Source organism: Clarias gariepinus, chromosome 20 (genome assembly GCF_024256425.1).
Source record: "Clarias gariepinus isolate MV-2021 ecotype Netherlands chromosome 20, CGAR_prim_01v2, whole genome shotgun sequence".
NCBI classification, from domain to species: domain Eukaryota; kingdom Metazoa; phylum Chordata; class Actinopteri; order Siluriformes; family Clariidae; genus Clarias; species Clarias gariepinus.
Genome location: NC_071119.1, coordinates 4,113,565 through 4,140,000, shown reverse-complemented (window position 1 = coordinate 4,140,000; position 26,436 = coordinate 4,113,565). Strand labels below are relative to the sequence as shown.

General features: G+C 37.8%; 1 protein-coding gene across 3 annotated transcripts in view; it reads right to left on the bottom strand.

Moving 5' to 3' along the window:
* Positions 1-26,436, bottom strand: part of pax5 (paired box 5) — a 47,938-nt gene that overhangs the window by 15,323 nt on the left and 6,179 nt on the right. For 2 of the 3 annotated variants that reach the window (XM_053480012.1, XM_053480013.1), the window contains exons 2-6: positions 19,947-20,112; positions 15,280-15,477; positions 14,776-14,840; positions 13,191-13,316; positions 4,574-4,737 (exon numbers count right to left, since the gene is read on the bottom strand). In XM_053480012.1, coding sequence (XP_053335987.1) covers positions 4,574-4,737; positions 13,191-13,316; positions 14,776-14,840; positions 15,280-15,477; positions 19,947-20,112 — 719 coding nt within the window. The remainder of the gene's footprint in view (positions 1-4,573; positions 4,738-13,190; positions 13,317-14,775; positions 14,841-15,279; positions 15,478-19,946; positions 20,113-26,436) is intronic. The other variant, XM_053480014.1, reaches the window with a different exon arrangement.

Here is a 26,436-nt window from a genome sequence, read left to right as displayed (position 1 = left end):
CATCAATAACAGATGAGGCTCCTAATCGTGCAACACCAAAATAATTTCACCCCAAAACCCATAACACATTTACATAATAACATTTCACCCTTCTTCTCTCTCTCTCTCTCTCTCTCTCTTCCTCTCTTTTTGATCTTTTCTGCATTCATTGTCTCCTGGAAGAATTCCTAAAAATGAAATATATTAGAGAAAGTAAATGAGCCTCTGTGTGTGTGTGTGTGTATGTGTGTGTGTGTGTGTGTATTAGGGAAAAGGGAAGGGAAAGGTATTTAGTGGCGCGCGGCATTAAATGAGACCGACTGTTGGGAGGCCATTTATCGGTACGCGACTCCGGGCCGGCACGTGGCAGCTCACACTGTGATCGTTGGCCAACTAGTCTTTCACACACACACACACACACACACTTTATTGCACACAGCATTCGTGTTTATGACCCAAACTTCACTACATGACCTCACTCACAAGCACACACACACATTCCAGGTCCCTCCTGATGTCCATCTTATCTTGCATCTCTATCACTCATTCTTTTAATCTCTCTCTCTCTCTCTCTCTCTATCAGTCTGGTGGGATAATTAGTTCAGGGCTCAGCTCGTTGGAAGACTGATTTATCGCCGGCGCATCGACAGAGCGATTTCGAATGAAGTAAGGCAGACGAGCGTGCGCTGGGTTATGCGCTCCCCCGCCAAGCCCACGCCCGCTAATTAATAGATCCACCCCAAGTTAATGTTCCCACCATCACCCCAAACTGAGAGAGAGAGAGAGAGAGAATAGGGGGAGGCGGGAGGAATGAGAAATAAAATAGGAGGAAAAGAGGAGGGAGAGAAAGGAAAAGAAACAAGGAAAAGAAATGAAACAACGCAGATGGGGTGAACAAAAGCTGAAAATAGGAAATCATCGAGTGGAAAAGACGAGGATGAAGAATAGAGAAAAGGGAGAGGATGAGGATGAGGATGGAAGAGGAGAGGAAAGGTGGAGAAAGTAGATGATGGGAAAAGAAAAGAGAAGTGAAGAAGAGGATACAGTAAAAAGGAGGAAAAATATAGTGGATGTGCGGAGAGATAGAACAGGTAAAAAGAGAGAAAGCAGACGGGAAGAGGATGAACAAGATTCAACATAAACGAAAAGATAAGGAAAGACAAAATTTTAAATTTTATTCTAACTGATTATATCACTAAGAGGTTATTGACATCTACACAGTCTGAGCATCAGGGTTCAGGCTCTGACACACACACACACACACACACACACACACACTTATTGTCCATGTGCACTCCCTAGAATGTTAAGGTGAACAGATCTGACTCTCAATCATACTGAGCACGAAGTCATATAGTTGTGCGCGCACACACACACACACACACACACACACACACACACACACACATCCTCTCTCTGAAATCCTGGCTGTTTGGTTCTCTCTCACCATGATTGTTCCTATTTTAAGAACGAAACACACACCCAACACACACACACACACACACACACACACACTAGGATGCACCCCACAGAGCCGGCATTGACCTCGAGGTTAATGCCCCAGTTGGCAGGTTGGTAACCTTCGACCCCGTCAGCTTTAGTACTCAGCAGTGAAATGGACTGAGGAATTATGGGGCTTTGAGATGAGTCTATAGATCACCGACACTGTCCCTGACCATCAGTGTGATGTGTATGATGACCAATCCCAACAAAAACGATGGATCAGCAATTAGGGTTGCGTTCATGTGTTTTTATGACGTAAGTTTGGGTCGCAGTTTTAAGAAATCGGCTACTTCGACAAGGAATTTATGATTTGCTGCTTTCTTCAATAATCGATTTGTTAATATCTAACACGAGTCAATAAAGAACACATTATTTATTAACTATTAGCTCAAATATACAATACTTTTACATTTTAAATTATTATACAATTATTATGTAATATACTATTACAATTTTGAGAAAATTACTCCTAGGCAACTCAGAAACATTGACATGAACCTAACGCTAGCTATGAATGGTTTTAGCTAGTTAGCATATGACTACTAAATTTTAAATTAAGCCTCTATTTTTCTGAGGTGAATTGGCTATTTTTGACTTGTTGCCATATGATAAAGTTTTTACTTAAAACAACATTTTACATCAGGGTTTTACTACCCGAAGTAAGTAAAACTAAACATTTTATTTAAGATAGTCAGTGACTATAAACAGCTATTACACACTACTAATTTAGATCAGTTTTGTGACCTTTTCAGTAAAACTTACATATAACACTGCTAATTTAAACAACATTTTACCTTAGCGTTTTAATAGCTTGACTATCAAAAACTACTAATTTTAACAATATTTTACTACAGCATTTCAACAGCACTTAAACCTAACGCGTTTCCACAATATTTATTTGTTGAAATATTTAAATTTATATTTAAATAATTGAAATTTTATTAAATTATTGAAATATCTAAAATTATTTAAAAAAATCTCCTCAGCATTTAAATCAAACTAATATTAACCAGTATTAATAATATTTTACCTCAGCATTTCAACAATAATAATATCTAACATTACTAAACAATATTTTACAAATATTCTACCTCAGTGTTTCAGCGATATGTATTTCTAACATTACTAAACAATATTTTACCTCAGTGTTTCAACAGTATTAATATTTAAGGGTATTAAACAACACTTTACTTCAGGGTTTCAATAGTACTAATATCTAACAGTATTAAAAAATATTTTATTACAGTGTTTCGACACATTTTAAGACTTAATTCAGCCAACTTTAACTATGATCACAGCACACAATGTTGTGTTTATGTCAGTTCATGTGTGAAAATGCTCCCTGAACCACTCTTTTACAATTTGGGTCCTAGAAGACCCGTACGCATCAGAACTTTTGTTCTGGTTTTAAGATTCATTTTAAGATATGTGAATAATTTACCTCAGAATTTCCACAGAACCTATATCCCCAGATCATAACACTGCCTCCAGAGGCTTGGACACTGGCCGCTATGCATAATGGGTGCAACACTACATGCTCTTCTCTTCTTACCCTGATGCGCCCATCTTCTTGGGAAAGTGCTCATCTGAACGCATCAGACCATGGCATTGCACTACTGCTACAAAAAGACCCAGGTTCAAACCCCAGCACCACCAAGTGGCCACTTGGGCCCTTGACCAAGGCCCTTATCTCTTAACTGCTCAGATGCATGATGAGGCAAAATGTTGCCCTGGATAAAGGCGTCTGCTAGAATGTGGTGTAATTTTAGTTGTTTATTTGGTTATTTACCAAACCATCTGATTAATATTTTTAACTATCAGGTTCTCTATTACTTTTGTGCCTTAAATTTGCCTGTATAAAGGACTTAGCTAGCTTTAACGGTGGCCTAATCAGAAAGAAGAAATGGCAAAAACAAGTGCTGTAATTCAGGATTTTCATAGCATATGAATAGACATCAAACTAGTTGTGTATGTACGTCATTATTGCCACATATAAGCCAAGCCAACATAAAACAGCACAGTTGCCAACTAGCAGCGCAAACACAATAGCAAACTAGACAGTTGAACATATACACGCAAAGTGTAAAAATTCTGATTTACTACACTATAACTATTATCTACCACTGATACAACAATGCAAGTGCAGAAAATTCAACTAGATAGAGTAATACTATAAAAAATCATTAGTGTACTGTAGTCTGTCGGTAGTTTTTATTGATTTAAAATCTTTGATGGTTATGTATTTAGCAGTCCCCCTCTTATTGCCGTAATCTCTCCCTTATTCAGTAATGTGCAAAAGTCACATGCAAATAAATGCTATAGAGCACGTACAGTATGCCTTAAAAATGTCTTCACACATTTCTTGTTCTCACGGTTCTTATAAAGACTTGCAGCAGCTATTTTTTTTTGCATGCAAAACCCAGCGGCAGTCTGAAAAGTGGCTGCTTATATAACATGCTGCTTTTTCTGGCATACAAACATTTTCTGTAACATTTCATTTGGTTCATTATGTAAATCAGAAATGTTTTGGTAGTAATTTAATACAGTTATACCTAAAAAAACAACAACTTTGTACTAAAAAAACTGGGAGGCTAAAACTTTTGAACAGTACTGTACATAAATTAGTAGTTATTGAAATAGAAATTTAAATAAATTTTCATAAATCTTATACATGACATTTACTCATGACCAATTCATATATGTTAATGAGTGACTTATGACCAATTTATTAAAGTTATTTCTGTTTAATTTCGGACTACATTAGCTTGACTTATTGCGTGAAACTCCATAAACTAACACTGAGCGTGTTTCTAAAAGTCTAATGTCAAGTATGCAAGACCCTAAAACAAGTGTTCACTACTTAACCCTTAAACCTTTGTGCCCTAACCCAATTTATCTTAACATAAAACATATAGGCGGTGTGTCAGAAGCGGCATAAGCTCACACAGGGCAAGGGTCAACGTTAGGGTCCAGAAGGGCATAAGGTCAACGCTGAGGTCGGAAACAGGTCAAGCAGCGCCGGCAGCCAGGCAAGTGAGCCTTTTTTATTTATTTTTTTTCGGCTGTGCAGCCCAACCCTCTCGGCTCTTACCTGGGCGGGCTTGTTGGTGTCAGGGGTGGGGAAAATGTCAGGATCGAACACGCACTCCAGTACCTCGAGCTGCTGCGGCGTGAAAAGCTCTCCCCGCATCTGCTTGCGCAGGAAGTCCCGCCCTGGGTGGGCGTGGCCATTCGCCAACGAAGAGTCCTGAAGATCTGAAGGGAATAAAGAACACAATTCCTAAGTATAAAAAAAAAAAAACGTTTTAATGAATAAAGACGCTATATTGCTAGTTCAAAAATGTGAATGTTTTTGTTTGGAAAAGTGGGGGTGGGGCTAAGGGGAAAATGGTGTACGTTTTATTGTTTTTAAATTGGAATTTGTGAGTGGTTCAATTTTTAAATAGGTAAAGTGTGCACCTAGCTAGCTTAAAGACATTAGTTACAGTATGTACAATAAAAAAAGCAAAACAAAACCATTAGAAAAAATTCTAAAATATAGACAAACCTCAGACGTTTTGAAGCTAAATTACAAAGAAAAAACACTATGATTAGGCTTAGCGTTAACTTCACACCTGTGTCGTGTATAGTGTAATATAGTGTAGCTTTTCCAATACAATAAGCTCAAAGAGACGAGTGAAAATGAGACAGATCGATCGGAAACATCAACATTTATCTCAGACGTCTTGCTCGATTACTACGAAAACATTCAGTTTGGCTTAAATTACACTTAGCATGAAGTCCGAACCAAACACCAACCTGGTGTGTTATGATTAAGTAACTGTATGGAGAGATATTGGGGAGAGAAATTCCGACAAGACTAAGTGTTTATACTGAACCTCGCAGGTTTTAGTTTTTTGTACGTCCTGTAAAACGAAGCGCTTATCGACGCAAGTCGAAATCATTTTTTCCCCTGATTTCTTTTAACAAAGAACGATGTACAGGTGATGATAAGCTGTTAGAGATGAAATGAATGCTAGCAGATGGACGAAAACACTCTCAGACACACACACACACACACACACACGCAGACGAGTTATTGCAGAGTTTTCTGAGGAGACAATTATAAGAGCTGAGAGAGCCACGGGCTGCGAATGATTACAGACAACGAGGGACGGCCAAAGAGAGGAGAATGGAGACGAAAATCCCACACACTAATACACACACACGCACACGCACACACGCACACACACACACACACACACACACACACACCGCTTATAGAGCCAATTCATTTCTCCAAAACGCCTTGTGCTAGAGACCTCAGAGGCCACGAGCAATCGACACTCAGACAGAGTGAGACAAACACGCCGAGAAATAAAGAGAGATAAAGAGAGAGAAGTAGAGACACACACACACACACACACACACACACACAGAGAGGGAGAGAGGGAGAGAGACATGTGAAGTGAATTAAAGTTCATCTCAATTATGTTTATATCACTGTTGTAGTGTGTGTATGCACTCAGCTGCGCACGCACACACACACACACACACACACACACACACAGTCTGGAGTGTATGATCTGTGATGTTTTGACCCTCTTAATCCTGGCGGTCAGCGTGTCTGATAGAATTCAATTGATCAGTCGTGTCTGTGTGATGGCACCATTTCAGCCGGCTTATTGCTTTCACTTGAAAGACACACACAAACACACACACGCACGCACACACACACACACACACACACACACACACACACAAACACACACACACACACACACATACTCACAAAGAAGGTTGAAGGTTTCTAAAAGCTTCATTCTCATTTGCCATCGTGTGTGTGTGTGTGTGTGTGTGTGTGTGTGTGTGTGTGTGTGAGAGAGAGTGTGTGTATCTATACCGTACTTGTTACACACATTTTGTGTTGTGTTATTGGATAATGTGTGTGTTAGCGTATATATTGAAGAGTGTGTGATCTAAATAAGAATGTGTGTGTGTGTGTGTGTGTGTTGTGTATACTGTACTTCTTACACACATTTTGTGCTGTGATGCTGCATAGTGTCCGTGTGTGTGTGTGTGTGTGTGTGCTATAATCGTTAAACACATTGTGTTCAGTTGTTGCGTAATACGTGTGTGTTATGTTAATGATAATGTGCCTTGTTTCTCCTCTTTTTCTCAACTTTTTTTTGTTTTTCTTTCATTCTCTCTTCTTTTTTTTGTTCAATTCTCACTTTCTCTCTCTCTCGCTCCTCCTTCTTTACCTCCTTATCAATCACTTTCATTTCTTTTTCCTGTTCTCTTTTTTTCTCTCACTTGCTCATTTCTCTTTCCCTTTATGTTTTTTTTTTCTCATTTATTTTCTTAACCTCAACCTTAATTAAAAAAAAAAAAAAGTTGGGGTCTTTCTTCCCGTCCCTCAATCCTTCTTCCTTCATTTTACATTTTACCTTCTTCACTCTTCTTCTGTATCTTATTCTGTTCCCTATAACTGTCTCTAAACAATCTAAAGGCAAAACCACAGAGCTGGACGAACCCCTCCATAGCGCCACCTGCAGGTTTTCTGGGGTGGTTTTAAAATTCAGCTGTGGAGGCTCTGGTCATGGCAGGAGGTAACACCACTTAAACATGGCTTAATCCATAAATGGGCAAATGGGTGGAGCTGGAGCTTTTTGACACCTGCAATGCAGCTCCCGTTTAAATTATTGACCTAATATAATTTTAATCGATGAGTTACATCAAATAAAATCACGCTCTGTACAGTTATCATGAATGGGGAATCAAGCTATGGAGACCAACATATTAACATGGCGCTCTACGGGGATTGACTCACTTGTGAAGCCAGCTCCTAGTGGTCATTAGAGAAACTGCACATTTTGGAACTTCCGCTATGGATTCGGTTTTCAGGACCGGAGGTGGGAGGGGCATAACGCTATCTCTCCTGATGATAACAGAGACACGACCCAATCGCAAGCGCCTATGAGACGCGTATATGCAGAAGAGGGCAGATAGCGCTTTCTTCAGAGTGTGTTACTGCAGGAGGAGCAGCTCGAGACGACGTGTCCTGGGGTTGCCATGGCAATTATTTTGGAGGAGACAGCGAATAGCTTTAGGATTAAAGCTAGCTAAAGCTACCGCATTATGAAAAATATTGTGCATTTGTAATAAATAAAAAAACATTTGATATGCAAATGATTGAGTGCATCTGTTAATTTTGCTTGTTTTCTTGTATCTCTTGCTAACACACACACACACACACACATACACAAACACACACACTTTCTCAGAGGTATTAGATATTCGTGTGGTATGTGTGTGTGTGTGTGTAATGCTCCGCCGCTGCTCCTTTGGCTCTTTGTTTTGGCATTGCTATAGGAAATCACCCTCTGTAACCAGCCACAAAGACCTCAGCTGCAGGCTCTGTATTTCACACACACACACACACACACACACACACACACACACATACTGAGACTAGGATCTGATGGGAAGCTCTTCCTCAGTTCAGAAAGTAGAGACAATAGCGACAACGAGATTGACTTTCTTACTTACACACACACACACACACACACAGGGCAATATTTTCTGAAAAACTTAGCTAGTTAAGCTTACCATTTTTGTAGCCTTACGCTCTTTGTGTTTTAATTACATACATTACGCATTAGCTGTGTTGCATAAATATAAACAGTACAATCTATACTACGGATATACTAGCTGGGAATATTAGCCACCTGTGTTAGCTAGAATTTCCTCTAAATATTAGCTCGTTGTGCTAGCTTGTGCATTTATATAAATTAGCTATATACGCTAGCGATGATGTAACAGTGATAACTAGCTATTTATTTCTGGAATTATTTGCTAGCTCAGCTAATAGTTCTACCTAGCTTTTTTAATTTGAACACGTTAGCTAGCATTGCTAACTTGTTCACGCCTCATCTAGTGTCACATGAAAGAAAAGACACCATCTATATGTACTCGCTATGCTATATTTCTCTCGATCAATATAGTTTAGTATTTGTCATTATATAAATATACATTTTATCTACTAGCTGTACTTTAGCTGTGCTAGCTAGCGATTTTTGTCTATGAAAATATTAGCTTCCTACTGTAGACGAATCTCTCTCTCTCTCTCTCTCTATGACTAAGTCTGTGTGTGTGTGTGTGTGTGTGTGTCTCTAAAAGTCCAGTCATCTGTATCGAAAAAAAACTAAAACTTTAGAAAACTTCTGTTCTGTCATGCCTTTTTTTCTATTTTTTTCATCTTTTCTATCTTTTTACATTTCATCTCTATTCTCCTCCCATCCTTTCTCCATCTTCACTTTCTAAAATTTCTTTTCCTTTTTTCTATTTCTTTATCACTTTCCAAAGTTCTTCTTTTTCTTTCCTCCTCTTCTGTCTTTACTTTACATCTAGCGCCTTTCTCCAGTCTTCATTTCACCTTTCTTTTTCTCCATTGTTCTCTCCTCTCTACCTCTCCTTCTTACCTCACTTTCTTTTATGTTCTTCATCACATCCTCTCTTGTATGTCCTTCACCACATCCTTTCTTCCATGATCTTCATCTGCTCATGTTCTTCATTCCTCCTCTCTTTTATGTCCTTCACCACCCTCTATCTCCCATTTTTGATGTCCTTCTCTTTCCCTTGTTCTTTATCTCTTTTGCTCTCCCATGTTCTTCGCCACATCTTTCCCCAATGTTCTCCATCTCCACCTCTCTTCCATATTCGTCATCACCTCTCTCCCATGTTCTTCATCTCCTTCTCTTTGTTGTCCTTCATCTCCACCTCTTTGTCCTCGCTGTCCTTCCATGTTCTCCACCAAATGCTATCTTCTATTTTTCTTTCTTCTCTTCTTGATGTCATTCTTTCTCCCATGTTCTTCATCTCTATCTCTCTCCCATGTTTTTTTAATCTCCTCCTCTATTTCATGTTTTTCACCACATTCTCTCTTCCATGTTTGTCTCTTCACGTATCTTCCATGTTCTTTACCATATCTCCAATTTACTTGATGTCATTCTCTCTCCATGTTCTTCATCTCATTCTCTCTTCTATTTCTCTTCCATGTTCATCTCCTTTTGTCTCCTATGTTTTTATCTTCTCTTCTTTATCTACATGTTCCTCACTCCTCTCATCTGTTAATCATCTTCTCTTTTCTCCCATTTCTGCAATCTCCTCCTATCGCCCATGTTCTCCTCTTTTTCATATTCTCCATGTCTTCCTACCTCCCTTACAGTATTCTTCACCTCATCCTCTCTCCCATGTTCTCCATCTCCTCCTTTCTTCTCTTCTCTGTGAATGATCAGACACAATGCCTCTGTTCTGGAGGCCCCACAAGTCAAGTTCTCCTTTTCTTTCCACTTCCCTTCTGGCTGAGTGAGGTCATCGGGTCGCCACGGGGTTTTCCCCAAACACACACACACACACACACACACACACACACACACACACGTACACACAAACAAAATCCTAAGCCTCTCTCATGTCCCTCCCTTTCTCTGGTTTCTTTACCATTTCTGAGCAGCTGTGAGTCACACCGTACTGCACCACTGAACACGCACGCACACACACACACACACACACACACACACACACACACACACACACACTTATACACCACTGCTCAGGTCCAGCACAACTCAGAAATACCACTTTGTTATACATATTGTACATTTAAATCCTATTAACATACACCTTCTTACACACTCATACACACAGACGATCAATGAGCAGAAGTGCATGAACCCCTTTAGAGCGCACACACACACACACACAGACACACACACACACACACACAGCTCTGGTATCTCGCTGTCAGGGAGCTGACCACCTGCAGTTCCACTACGTCAATTAAACACACAAATTCATTCCTCTCTGTCTGTCTCTCTTTCTCTCTCTCACTCTTTACACACACACACACACACACACACACACACACGCAGTGTCACTGTTCCTCTGCTGCTTTAATTAAACTGGCACACATCGCTCTAATTGGTGCATAGATCAACCTGTGTGTTACCGTGTGTAAGTGTCACAGTGTGTGTGTGTGCGTGTGTGTGTGTGTGTGTGTGTGTGTGTGTGTGTGTGTGTAAGTGAGAGTCGAGCGCAGATAGCAGATAATCCATTTGATTTCTTTTTCCTGACGAGTTTTCTGTTTCAGAAGACGAAAGCGCTGACAGTGGAGACTCCTTCCATACACGTTTCTTCGGAGAGATTATCCGTTGCTATAGAAACACCGTGTTAAAAACGAGCCTGTGATTTGTAGCTGCGCTTCTGTTACTACTAGCTAGTGTTGTAGAAAAACAAATTAACGCCACACAACCAGAATCAGGTATTTACCAACGTCATTGTTTAAAAAGTCTCTTGCCAACCAAGAACTTGATCAGTGAATCAGTGCTGGATCGACATTTGTGCTGACGGTTTGATTTCCTGTTGGTATGTCGTCATGCCCAGAATTAATCTTTTACAGCATCTTATCTACAATTTCAATATATCTTTTTAAATAACTAGCATAACTAGAATAAATATCAAACTAACAAACTAGTGATTTGGGCAGCATTTAGTTTCTCTGAATGACGTCATGTTACTGTCAGCTGAGCGAGCTACTTGATTATTACATTGAGTGTTTGATTATTACACTACATTGAACGTACAAGTGATTTGACTGTTACATTCAAAATACAAGTAATTTCAATGTTATACATATTGTAAAAAAAAAAGATAGGTGACAAATAAAAAAATACATATTTGACTATTATTTAAAAAACACTATTTGAGTATTTTTAGAAAAAGTTAGCTATTTGACTATTACTTTGAAAAAACTTGTTATTTGACTATTAAAATGGAAGAACTAACTATTTGACTATTACTTTAAAAACACTAGCTATAAAGAACTAGCTACTGTATTTAACTATTACTTTGAAAGAACTTGTTATTTGACTATTACTTTGAAAACATTAGCTATTTGACTATTACTTTAAAAACATTAGCTATTTGACTATTACTTTAAAAACATTAGCTATTTGACTATTACTTTGAAAGAACTTGTTATTTGACTATTACTTTAAAAACATTAGCTATTTGACTATTACTTTAAAAAAACTTGTTATTTGACTATTACTTTGAAAATACTTGTTATTTGACTATTACTTTAAAAACATTAGCTATTTGACTATTACTTTAAAAACATTAGCTATTTGACTATTACTTTGAAAGAACTTGTTATTTGACTATTACTTTAAAAACATTAGCTATTTGACTATTACTTTAAAAAAACTTGTTATTTGACTATTACTTTGAAAAAACTTGTTATTTGACTATTACTTTAAAAACATTAGCTATTTGACTATTACTTTGAAAACATTAGCTATTTGACTATTACTTTAAAAACATTAGCTATTTGACTATTACTTTAAAAAAACTTGTTATTTGACTATTACTTTGAAAAAACTTGTTATTTGACTATTACTTTGAAAACATTAGCTATTTGACTATTACTTTGAAAGAACTTGTTATTTGACTATTACTTTAAAAACATTAGCTATTTGACTATCACTTTAAAAAAACTTGTTATTTGACTATTACTTTGAAAAAACTTGTTATTTGACTATTACTTTGAAAACATTAGCTATTTGACTATTACTTTGAAAGAACTTGTTATTTGACTATTACTTTAAAAACATTAGCTATTTGACTATTACTTTAAAAAAACTTGTTATTTGACTATTACTTTGAAAAAACTTGTTATTTGACTATTACTTTGAAAACATTAGCTATTTGACTATTACTTTGAAAGAACTTGTTATTTGACTATTACTTTAAAAACATTAGCTATTTGACTATTACTTTGAAAGAACTTGTTATTTGACTATTACTTTGAAAAAACTTGTTATTTGACTATTACTTTGAAAACACTAGCTATTTGACTATTACTTTGAAAAAACTTGTTATTTGACTATTACTTTAAAAACATTAGCTATTTGACTATTACTTTGAAAACACTTGTTATTTGACTATTACTTTGAAAAAACTTGTTATTTGACTATAACTTTGAAAGTACTTGTTATGTTGACTACTACACTAAAAGAACTAGCTATTTTGCTACCGCTGGTACTGAATAATGTTAAAAGTACCTTTTTGACTATTACATTGAAGTACTAGCTCTTTGTCTTGGGGAAAAAAAATAAAGCTCATAATAATCCTACGGAACATTTTTAATATGTGTGGATGGGAACTAAAAAAATCATATAATTCAGTAACAATTGAGTAAAAATTTTTTTTATTAAAAACTTTTACTCTGTCACTAAATAGGGCGTGTTGCATCATGGCCTCATTTGGACACTTTCTTGCATGTTATCTCTTGTTTTGTCAAATGCAGTTTGTTGCATTGATGTTGCTGTTTTTTTGTACCGTGTGAGTGTGTGTGTGTGTGTTGCGTGTGTGTGTGTGTGTGTGTGTGGCATCTGGCGCTGCTTCACTTGCAGCAGGGGTCCACGCATAGATGACATTTTAATGTACATGTTCACACGCGTACACACTCGGTGTCTTTGCTGGATAGAGATGTTTGTGTAAGACGTGTCAGCGGTGTCCAATCCCCCTGCCCCGGTACATCTGTCAACGTTCAGCTCCTTCCATCTGTGCCATGTGTGTGTGTGTGTGTGATAGAAACATGTTGGTGTGCTGGCTGACATGTACTGGATTGGAAATAATAAAACTGCTAGCTATAGCGTTCTTACTTTCATCTCTCTTCCTCTTGCTAGCGTCAGCCGCCGAGCTGATTCCCAGAATTCCGCTGATGGAGTAAGACGAGCCTGCGGCTTCGCTGGTTACCGCCGAGACCTGGGTCACCGCCACGGTGGACACTGAAAGGTCAAAAAAGATTACAATCTCATTATGACCATGAGCTCGGATATGATCGTAATATAAAGCTACGCAAAATGAGTGTTTTAGAGCTAAACTCGGTCCTCTAGCGATGAACCGCCATCATGTTGTCAGTTGTTGTTTTTCAACATTTCTTGCTCTCACCCTGTTCGACCCCATGTTTTTTTTTTTCTTGCTAAAGCCCTTTGTGGGAAAACAAACAAAAAAAAAAACCCAACAAGCTGTCAGCGTGTAGGGCGAGAGGATAAAACTCCAACACGCAAACAGCCTTATTTTCATCCCGCTCCTTCCTGTCAGCCCTCCGCGCTCCCTCTCCCGGCCTTATCTCCTGTCCTGTCAGGTGACGTTCAACTTGAGTGACAGGACAGTGGCCCCGAGGGGACACTAAAGGTGCAAAGACGTCGCTAATCCAGTCTCCCAAGCGGAGTAGTGAAAGAAAAAAAAAAGAGTGAGCCGGAAAAACAAATTGCTCGGTGGATAGATAAAAGACCCTCTTCTCGCCCGTTCGTGCTCGTTTGCTAACCGCGAGGAAACCGTAATGAATGCATATCCCTGCGTTTCCTCCTGATTTATCATTTCAATTATCTGTCTTTTCTCATTCTTTCGGGTGTATTTTCTTTCATTGAGACGCAAAGCCAGCGCCCTGTATTCAAAATGACTAAATTTCAATTTTCCGTCTGAGAGCGATTTATCTGCGTAATCTCAAGTCGGAGTGAAAATTAATTTCGATTAAGCGGCGATGTGAGATCGGGAAGATTACAGGCGGAGGTGTGAGTAGAACCAGAACTTCATGCTACTGCAGCACGTGACTGATGGCGTCAGGCCTTCACGACTGATCTGAGTGAGTTTCGGTCCCAAAAAAACATCTCGTTTTTTTTGTTTTTATCAAATTTTCTAATTTTCACTACCTTATTTTATTATTAGGCACGAGGTCAAGTTGTCGAGCTGGAGACCTCGTATAGGAAGAGCTTACGAAAGATATGAAAGATCGCAAAAAGGCGTGAAAGCGTGAAATAGTCGTACCATTAAAAATAGTTGAATTACGTGTGGAATTTGTATAGGTTGTAGACAGGATGTGTTAGCGTCTTTTTTTCTTTCTTTCTTTCGTTCTTTCTGAATCGAATCTGCGCATCTGCTCCTTATGCCGGTGTGTAATTTTTATATATAGCCCAGACTTTCACAAACGCAAAAGTACACTGAGTCAGAGATAAAAATACACACGTCGAATGCGAACAGCAACCTAGCTAGAATTAGTAGTCTAGTCTAGTGTGTGTGTGTATGAGTGTGTGTGTCTCGAATGCATCTTAGAGAGTAATACGTTTCTACGACTTTCATTAAAATTTCCGTGGGAAAGTGTAAAATATTTTATTAAACATCCAGGTTGGAGGATTTGGGGTGGGCGAGAAGGTGTGTGTAGGACTTGGTAAACATGGGTCTTACCTAAATTATGCGCAGAGACGCTTCCTGATTGGCCAGGCTGCTGCTGGACTTTAGTGCGAATGATCCTGCAGTAAACAGCAGACAAAGAGGAAACAGACATCATGTGAGTGTATGTGTGTGTGTGTATGTGTGTGTGTGTGTGTGTGTGTGTGAAGTGGCTGACAAGGCAGCACAGCCTCGCACTTCCTGCATGATCGCTCAAGCAAGGCACAAGCCCCTTTTTCTTTTTTTTCCCTTTCCCCACCCTCTCTCTCTCTCTCTGTCGCTTTCTCTCTCTTCTTCTCTGTCATCGTACACATGGTGTTGAACCTGGACTCATGAATATGTGTGTGTGTTTGTGTGGTTGTGTGTGTGTGTGTGGGTGTGTGTATATGGCTCATCCCCCTCTGGTCCGTTCTACGTCTTCTCCGTCATCACCAGTAAAACTCAGGGTTCCAACTGGATGATGCATGCACCTGTAGCGTCCGCGTGATCTGTGTGTTGTTCTCCGTCACACTTACTGACCTGTTGATTGAGCTGACGCTGGGAACGCTGTCGTTGTCGCACACTCTCTCGGCCAGTAGTCGGTCTCGTATCTCCCAGGCAAACATGGTGGGGTTTTGGCGTTTGTAATCGGCGATTTTGTCGACGACTTTGGGTGTAGCAACCTTTGGTTTGGATCCTCCGATCACGCCTGGCCTGATGCTGCCCGTCTCATAGTACCTGTCGATCAGAAGCGCTACCTGTCAGTCACATGATGGTAATGATGCTGCCTCAGTGAGGCTTGGTGTTGTATTAGCAATTCAACTGTTTTTTTTTTTCTTTTTTTTGCGTGATTAGAGGAGAGCTGGCCTTTTAGTAAATTAAACCATAAAACAAACACTTATATAATCACGCATGAACTTTCAGGTTCACTCAGCATCAGCTAACTAGCATCATTTACAACTTTACACTAATATTAGCCTAACTTAAGCCTAATTAGGCTGATTTTAGTCATTATTCTCATTCTCAGAATGTTAGCTAGCTTACTTTACTAGCAAGTTCTAAAAAAACAAGCTAGCTTTGGCTTTCTAACGGACCCCCTTAATGTGTTTTTTTTTTTTTTTTTTTAAGGAATTTCCTCACAGGTAATTAACCTGGCAAATTTTTTCTAGCAAACATTTTCTACCTTTTTTTAAACTTTCCCAAACTTGTACAACATCTTTTAATAGCGTACTTTTAAGAGGTACTGTAGCTAGTTTTAAAACAAACATTTCTTGTGTTAACTAGCTAGTTTTGAAACAAAAAAGTTTTTTCTTTTTTTCTGTGTGGGGAGAAATTATAACGCTAGCTTTTGTTTCAAAATGTTATTATGTGTTAGCTGGTGTTTGATATTTTCAAATATTTTCTAGCTTTAGTTTGGACATTTCTCTAACACTTGCTTTGATTATGGAAAATCTCTAAAGAAAGCGAGCTTTTGTTTTGCCGTTTTTTTAACTAAGGTTAGCTAGCTAATCTTATGAAGATTCTACCTTGTGCCTTCTAGCTTAGAATAATTTATGATTTGTTAGTCATTTCCTCATGTGCATAAGCTTTGTTTAGGAAATACATGAAATGTTAGCTAGCTTTGTTTAGTATTATCCAACGAGTTAACTAGCACGTTGTAGTTTTGAAAACGCTGACATTTGTAAAGGAATTAGTTTAAGAATTTCCTTTTAAGTATTCTGGCTTATTTTACTTTCATATTCTTAAAATATATATATTTTTTTACTTTTCTAACACTGGTTTTGTACAACTTATAAAACTTCATTAGCTTTTTTGTGTGGGGAGAAACATTAACATTAGCTCTTGTTTAGTAATTTTCTCATGTGTTAGCTGCTGTTCAGTATTTTCAAATATTTGTCGTTAGATAATTTTTAAATATTTGCTAACTTTGTTTTGGACATTTTTCTAAGACTAGATTTAATTATAGATCTGAACAATCTCTAAGGAGAGCTAGCTTTTGACTATAGTTTTAAATTGTTCACTAAGATAGCTAATTGTAAGGATAGTCTCAAAAGTTTTGCATAAACTAGCATTATGTTTGCCATTTTCTCCTTGCATTAGCTTTGTTTGGGGAGATCCTCTAATGATGACTAGTTTTTGTTTGTGGGAATTTTTATTAATATTAGCTGGCTGGTATTAAGGGAAATATATTTAAGGATGTTATTTTAAGGATATTATAAAACATTATGTTTAAAAAAAAAGTTCTCTCTATGATAGCCATTATTCCGTTTTTTTCTCTATAGTTAACTAGCTAGTTTTGAAAATGCTAGCATTTTAATCTAGCACAGGTAATCTGGCTAACTAATTTGATTCTTAAGTAGTTGCTTAAAAGCAGCTAGTGTTTTAGTGTGTCTTTAACAATAGGTTTTGGCTGTTGATACAGCTATCTTAAGCATATAAATTTTCACAAAGGTTTGCTTGCTAATTTTTAAAAGGATATTCTCAAACGTTTTCTAGTTCATGTTATGTATTTAGTTTTAAACAAACTAACATTTGCCAACCATTTTGTCATTCACCTTAGCTTTATTAATTAGCTTTTGTTTGGGTTGTTGTTGTTGATAGCTTTTATATAGTTTTTTTATTTATTGACCAGACAGTTATAAAATATTCTGTACTGTTGCTTGTTTACATATGTGATTTTTTTTTAACTGGCAAATTTTCAATGCTATTCCAAGAAAACTGTCTAGTTTAACTTATGTAGTTAGTTTATAAGAAGGCTATGTTTGTTAGCCTATTTTACATTTAAATTAGCTTTATTTGGGGAAAACTGCAAGAAAGGTGCTAACTTGCAGATTATTAGCTAAAAAATGCTAAAAATGTCACTTTATTTGGACATGGGACATTACTTCAGGGATATCTTATGAGCTTAGTTTTATTTGAAAAAGTTTTTAAATATTAGCTGTCTACATGAGTTTTTTTTTACTTTTAGATGTCATCTAAAATTAACCTCTAAAGTAAAAGTAAAAAATGTTTTATAACTAATTCTATTATAATTAGCTGACTAGCCAATACTGAAAAGCCAAATATTTGGTTTTGATATATAAAGAAAGCTTTGTTTTTTTAAATATGTTTTTTGTACTACGTTAAACAGGGTTGACTATCCTCATATACACCCACATACACACACACAGAGAATTCTAAACACATTACAAAGAGACCCTGTGGCCTTTCTCCCTGCAGTATATAGAGAAAAACAGCAAGCTTAATAGGAGCTTGTGAAAATCCCGCTATTAACGAGAAGGCATGGATATTCATCCACCTTATTTATTTTAGCGGGCTACTCTCGGCCCATGCGCTATTAAACGCAGGGGCTTTCTTGTTGTCTGCCCGTTAGCCAGAGAGCAGGGAGGAAATTAACACACGCACACGGGGCCTAGCGGTAACGCATGACTGAGCTGGACCGGGGGCTTCGGGGGGGTCGGAGAGCGAGAGAACAATGGCAAACACATTTTTTGATATTGCTAAAGGCCCTAGCGCTAATCCCACACCTTCATCTATTCAAATGTTCTCTCTTTCTTTCTCTCTCTTCTTCTTTCTTTCTCTTTTGCTCTCTTTCTCTCTCTCTCTGTCTGTCCTTCATGTCTTTTTCTTATTTCTTTCTTCTTCCTTTTCTTTATAAATCATTTTATTCTAAATCTTTATTCCTGAAGCTCTCTCTCTCTCTCTCTCTCTCTCTCTTTCTCTCTCTCTGTCCTTCACCCTCTTCAGCAGATGTATGCCACCCGTTTCATTCGGATGCAAATGTACAATGTGATGAATCTTTTCTTTTTGTGACAGAGAGGAAGAGGGAAAAAAGGCTTTGACCCGCTCCAATTCGGGACGAGGGAAGATTTTTCTTCCTTCTTTTTTTCTTTTTTTAAATTTCAAAACTAGGTGACACAAAAAGCAGGAACTGCTGACTCAGCTACGCTGCTACAAGGTGTTCAGAAAAACCTTTCTCTTTTACTGCGGCAATTGCCTTAACAGAACATGGGGAATATTTTGTTGTTTTCTTCTTATTTAATGGTGCAAATTATGCTAGCATGCTAGTCAATTAGCAAAAACAAGATTAGTGTCTTTTTCACCAAAGTTAATGGCTTCAGGTGAGAGAACATTTAACGAGCAAACGATATCTTACTGAACTTGACCATTTTAAACACACCCCCCACTTTATGGACTATAACACATGTGCTAATCCCTTACAATGAACCGGTGATTGTGCTGATTTTAGCACCATACAAGCTGACCAAACTATATATTCGTAAATAGAACATTAGTCAGTTAGGCGAAACTTTCATTTAATTGATTTATTGCATTATTTTAGGTTGAACAGGATTTATGAAGCTCTGAAACTAATTCTTTGTTGAAGCTAAAAAAAAAAAACAGCAAAATTAACCATTCTAAGAAAACAAATGTTTCTTTATATTTTGTATTTTTATCAAACAATAACTGCAACAATCAATGTTTAATACAATACAGTCCTCTTCCAAACGGTTTAGATGTCACATCACGGTAAAACTATAAATATAAAAATATGTCTATAGATGCCAAATTTAAAAAAAAATCTGAAAAAGCCATATAATATCCTGACATCTAGGACTTTTTTTGCACTATGTTTTTTGTTTCTTATGTTTTGTAAAGTTTTAATACAATGTTCAGGGTAAAAATACAAACCATTTTCTATACAAAGAAATTTTAAGTGAATTGAATTGAACTTTGTGTCTGGTGATTCAGTAGGACAAATGTTTTGGGTCATTAGAACCCATTTCTTCTTCGTGATATGCTGCAAAGCCTACCTCAACCGATTGGTAGAGATGGCTCAATCAGATTCAATTTAGCAAATTTTTCTGTCATCAATTTATAATTTGATGACTCATAGATAAATTCCCAAGGTTCAACAGAATGTTTAAAGCTTAACAATTTCTATATCTGGTAATAAGATAACCCTCATACAGCACATGCAATACAAGTGTCTATTTTTTGTTAACATGCTGTATTATTACCTGCTTGTTAACTGGCTTTTAACTTAATTACCATCCAATTTCTTCCTTTATTGGAATTCTTAATCAGGGAGGTCTGACTAAAAATGTTTAGTAGGTAATTGTGGCTTTTAAAAATGTATAAATACACCATAATTGAACATTAGTAAATGCTTAGTAAGTCTTTAATAAGCTATGAATGATGCTTACCTGCCCAGGATCTTGCTGACGCAGCCGTGGCTGACGCGAAGCTGGCGGGAAATATCACATGGTCGTACGCCTTGGTGAGCCAGCTCTACAATTCTCTGCCTTACCACATCGGGCAGCGGCCTCCCGTTTACAAACACCCCTCCGAGCTGGTTCACCCCTCCGTGCCCTGAAAAGGAATCCAGAGCGTTTTTATCAGGATTGTGTTTTCATTTGACAAATACAGAATTCAATCGAATCTACAGAAGACATGAACATGACTATATTTTGTTTTTAAGCAGTTAAAGCAACATTACCATTCAGGACCATCTATTGCTGTTGCTTTAAAATAGAAGCAGGGGAAGATTTTCTGTTTGTGCTGAACTTACTCCGAAGGATTACTCCTTGTGGGTTCAAATTGCTATAGTGCCCCTGAACATGACATCGAACCCTCTTCACTAGATGGTCAACGGGTGTGGCCATACTCAGCTGCCACACCCCTTCTCAGCTCTCCAATCAAATATCTGAGCAATATCTATCCTTAAGATCAGGGTGTACATTCTCATCTTTCTTTCAGTCTTAAGCCTCCTTCACTAATGGTCAGTACAATAACACATGACCTTCTTAGCTCTGCAAGTGGCTAAGCCAGCCAGGTGTGCATCCGTGCAATGATTTGAGGTGCTTTTTAAATCTCCTGAATAAGCATTCTTACAGTCCTGGTCAGTGTTGTGCGGAAGCAATGTCCAGCTAATATATACTTTTGAAAGCTCCCAGATTGTTTGCACAAATGTCATGCCTTTTACAAAATCAGATTAAACTTCACAGAAGATAAAATCATCTGTAGAAAATTTGCTAACTAGCATCAGTTTGCCTTGAAATGAGATAGTTAGCATTGCGACAAGGAGCTTTCAAAGGATGTACATTAGCTACACATAAATAGCATGAAATAAAATAATATATCTAGCTACTGACAACTATTGTCATTAGCATAGATAATCATAAATAGCTAAACGGCTGACGACGGAAGTCTATTTTTCCATTAGCTAAACACTTGCGTACAATAACTCAACACTGTGACTGGTGTGTGTGTGTGTGTGTGTGTGGGGGGGGGGGGGGGGGGGGGGGTTTGGTGACCACACGAGAAAATCTTTGGAGAATTATTTTCACACATTAAAATGGTAGCTGTAACAAATGTCCATGTTAAACAGCAAAACAGCAAGTTATACTTTGCTGTGTGAGTGAGTGTTTAGCTGCAGCCTGGAGTTCATACCATGAATGGGAGGCATTATATTATCAGTGTGTGCTTTGTTACATTTACTTCAATGTGTGTGTGTGTGTGTGTGTGTGTTAAATATTGCCATGCTAATCCAGTTACTCTGTCATATTAACATACTGATTGCTTCAGAGCAGAATCCCCTCCCTTAAACACACACACACACACACACACATAAACTACACAAAGATACACACAGGGAGTGTGCTGTGTGTGCTAATCCAGCCTACGAGCGTGATAGTTCTTAAACACAGCGCTTCAGGTTATATCAAAACCAAACTCGCTTCCCTAATGCCTCGAATACAAAACGCATCAATTCACAGACAGTAATATGTCACCATCCATATCTCTCTCTCTCTCTCTCTCTCTCTCTGCATGTCTCTTTACCATTTACGCCTTTCTTTATCTCTGGATGCACCTTTTCTCCTCATTCCTCTGTCACTGCTTGATGATCTAGCCAGCTGATTTCTCTTTTTCAAGCTGATCGAATATAAATTGTAGAGGAATTCCAACAAGCAGACTGGAATTTCTTTGATATTGTACCGAAAACCACGTTTCACATCTCATTCATCACATCTCAGTAAACCATTCTTACACGGCGCACAGGAATAACTAACTCACCTACTGGCTCATTGACTGGCTTATTTATTGGTGGACAAAATAAAACTCTATCCGAGTCACGCATTGACTCATCGATAGGTATGCTGATTGAGTCACTGAATGAGTCAACTCACTGACTCACTCACTGCCCTAAAAACTTCCTCACTGACAGATGCAGTGGCTGCTGCGCTCAGTTACTGACATGCTTACTCTGACGCACTGTCCCACTGACTGACTCACTGTGCGACTCTTTCCTTCACTCACTGACTGCCAAACACTGGCTGAATCAGTGGCTGACACACCCTCTTAATCACTTACTCAATAGTTAAATCAGTATTTGACTCACTGACAGACCTACTGACTGCATCCATGACTTGCTTAGTGACTGATTAATTGACTCAGTCACTGACGTACTGACTGACTCAATATTGTTCAATATTGATGACCCACTTAACTGTCACATTAACTGATTTCCTTCCTGACTCATTGACAGACTCACTGACTGATTCACTGACTAACTTAGTTACTGCCTCAGTAACTGACTTACTGACTTAATACACTGAGTTACTTCTACTGACTGACTGACTGACTGACTACCTCAATGACTTATTGACTCACACAGTGACTGATTCACTGACTAAATGACTTACTGACTGACACAGTAACTGACTGACTTAATCCCTGACTGACACTGACTCAATGATTTACTAACTGACACACTGAATGAGTGACTTGACTGGCGCAATGACTTTCTGAATGACATACTGACTGACTTATTAGCTGACTGATCGACTGACCCAAGAACTTACACAGTGAATGATTCAGTAATTTACTGAGTCACTGGCTTACTCAGTGACTGACTTACACTGATTTAATGACTGACTGGCTAAAACATAGGCTGAGTGACTGACTGACTCAATGACTTACTGACTGACGCATGGACTGAGTGACTTACAGAAAGACTTGCACTCTAACTGACACAGTAAATTCTTGACTGATTCACTAACTAATTTGACTGACTTGGGAAAATGTTATACAAAGCAATTGTGAATCTTTGGCCTCAATAAAACGAGTTAATAAACACTTGACGTGTGTGCTGTTATAAGATAACTATCAGTGACAGGACAACCCAGAATCATTTAGTTACCTGGTAAAATATTGTGTACCTTTAAAACCTATAGCATGTAATGCACATAAGGTCCATAACCACCTCTATTATGTCTTTTTAGTTGATGTATACTGTATATAATCTTATTGGAGAATATGTATCTAAACTCTCCGCTCTGAGTTTTACCGAACACGAAACAGTAAACAACGTCCTTCCTTCTATGGCCTTATGACAACACTAGACTGGTTTACTTCCGTCTTTGTAGCTTAAAAAACTCTTGCAACTTTATTTTCGTTATGAAACAGACACTGAAACAGGACCTGGTTTCCTCTGTGTTACAGCTGAAAGTGTATCAGAACGCTCTGTAATAACAAACAACGTGCAAATTGGTCTTCACTTTCAGAAAGCAGTCTGTATGTGTGTGTGTGTGAATACGTGTGCGTGTTTAAGGTCATCGAGTCTATGTGCTGAATGGAACGAAAGCGACTTTTCCGATGTGATCTATATCCTTCTCTCGCTTTTATTTTCCCTGCTGAGCCCCACTCGGCTGATAAATCGAAGCCGTGATTGATTTCAGCGCCGCTTCCGCCCTGAAAGCCTGAGAAGCGGCCTGAAGACCTTCGTGCTCCTCCATCCAGAAAATAAAAGCGCGATTAGCGACGCGCTCCCATTACGCTCCTTTATCTGGCCAAAGCAGTTTAAACAGGCCCAAATGAAAACTGCCAAGTGAACCGCCACCTCGTTTAAAAATGCGGACAACAAACAGAGAGAATGGTTTTGTGTGCGGTGTGTGTGTGTGTGTGAAAGGGTTGGATGGGTGGTGGTGGGGGGAGATGAAATTTCTCTCATTATCATGTTAGCCGAGTTTAAAAAAAAAAACTCTTGTGGTATTCAGTATATAGTGCAGTGTTTTGGAAGTTTATAGACATTTCCAAAAGTGTGAAAATTTTTTCCATATGCTAGTGACAAAATCATATATTTTGAAAGCTACTCGAAAAACTCTTCATAGGGACCATAGAATAGGGCACTATTCCTGACATTAGGCGAGTCTGTTTGTTCGGGTCAACACCTGATTCTATAATGTGATCTACCTTATTCTCGTATCAGGATTAACAAGCGTCCACAACAAGGCCAAAGACCAGAACTGCTGCATGGACCACTGGGTTGTCAAATGGTGCACCATGTTCTGGATGTTCATGCAGCAAAGTGCTTAAATGGACTGAATCAAATCAAAAAGGGTGTAGCAGGCATCTTTAGCTCCAACGTTCAGAGTCTGAGATTGTGTTTCGATCTGTGCAGAGTTTCATGTTGGGTTTGCATCAGATTGTTAGTTTCTCACCAACAACATATCCATTATAGGTGGACTCCTAAGCCAAATAAATGTGAATTCTCCCAAACTTGCAACTAGTTAAACCGTGATCTGGATAAAGTGAATGGTTCGGACATCAGATAAAATAACTGAAAAGAAATAAAAAAGGAAAGGTTAAATGAATGAGTAAAGATTTCCAAACACCACGGCCTCTCCAGAGCCCCCTCAGAACACTCAAGGGTTGAACTGATACAGATTTTCATAGATTTCTCACAGTTTTTCGATGTGATAACGTTCAATAAAATAAAGGTAAAAATCACGTTTAAAAGCAAACTGACAGAGAAACCTGTTTATCCTCCCTGTTTAAGGTCAGCTCAACCTAGACTTGTGTAAGGAGGTGTTTTGTGTTTTAACGCTAACATGCTAAATATTGTGAGGAAAATTGGCGTCAACCTTGTGGGCGTGGCTTTTCCGACAGTGTCGGCGTTAATCTGACAGAAATGTCTGAAAAAAAAAATGCGTTTTAAGGTTATAAAATGCGTTTTAAGGTTATTTCTTCTCCACAATGACTGCTTAAGGTTTCCCAGCCAAACAAGTAAATAAAGAAATTAATTAAATAATTTATTACTGCTTTCACATGGGCCACCGTATCCTACAGGATAAGCAAAAGCCTCTGCTTGCAGTGTTATTATTATTATTATTATTATTATTATTATTATTATAATTTTAGCAAACTGTATTTAATAGAAATGTATTGTATTTTCTATACACACGGATTAACCCCGGCCACATCTAAGGATTTATCTCAGTCACATTGCGTTTTTAATCATTACTAAATTATTTACAATGAAAAAAAAAACACGAAAGAACACAAAACCTTTACTTCTTCAGGAGATTTATTTTGCTCCAAACAGGTGTTTTAACTTGCACGAAAAAAACTTCCCATGGTATAATAATAATAATAATAATAATAATAATAATAATTAGACCCTCTCCTGAATCCCTCACGTGCTTTATTTATCATTAGACAGATTTATCTGCACATGCAACCAAAAGAATCTATCAAAAAAAAAAAAAAAGAATTTACTTTTTGCTCGTTTTTCCCACCAAAGCTTGTGTGTTTTAAAAACTGAAGTGTGTCCTACAACCGTGCACATTCCAAAAAAGTGCGTAACATATTTCGTGTGTGTGCGCGCGCGCGTGTGTGAGTGTGTGTGTAATCTTTTTCTCGCTGTGTGTCGGAAAGGAAACGCGATTCGTTCCGCTGCTGAAATGCGTTAAATGCAGCGCTTCATTCAGCACGCCGCGAGATGTGTGTGTGTGTGTGTAAAAGTGTGTGTGTGTGAGAGAGAGAGAGAGAGAGAAAGAGAGAGGTGTGTGTGTGTGTGTGTAAGAGAGAGAGAGAGAGAGAATGCAATAATAATAATAATAATAATAATAGCATTATTGTTAGACCATATTTAAAGGGAGGAGAAAATAAACAGACACCCACTACAGCAACAACAAAGACAACAACTAAAGACAACGCAAAAATTAATAACAAATTAAGTCGCGTTTGCTTTGTAATTTTTCTTAAATCGTAATAATATTAATGATATCAACTATATCTTCTGTTTTCCTAAAACAAAAGCGTTTATCACTGTTTATTTATTTATTTATTTATTTATGTATTTATTCAATCTCCAGGGTGCAAGTAAAACATCCAATGTTTATATGCATCCACTTGGCCTTATTACTATCATAATATCCATAATAATAATAATAATAATAATAATAATAATAACAACAATAATAATAATAATAATATGACCCATGTGATTATGTCAGAGTTCATTTAACACTCAAGGAGCTCATTAGAGGATTTTTTTTTGTTTTTGTTTGTTTCATCACTGGATATCTGAAAACAAATGATTCATGCTGGTTTACATTTCCAGACTTTAAGCCTTAACATCTGGTACAGTAAAATAGATTCGCTGATATTCAGAGACTGTAGAAAGATTTATATGATACAAAACAAGCAACAGAAATGGTGAAGAGATTCTCTAGAACACTAATTTGTTTCCCATAAGATCCTGTCAGTACTGGATGTTTAGAGATGTTTGGTAAAGAATCGATTAGTGGTCATTTGAAACCAAACGTTTCAAATTTAAATAACTGTTGATATTTGTAGAATTGTGAATTTGCAACACAGTAGTGTAGCATTCAGCTCACAGCCACATCAAGA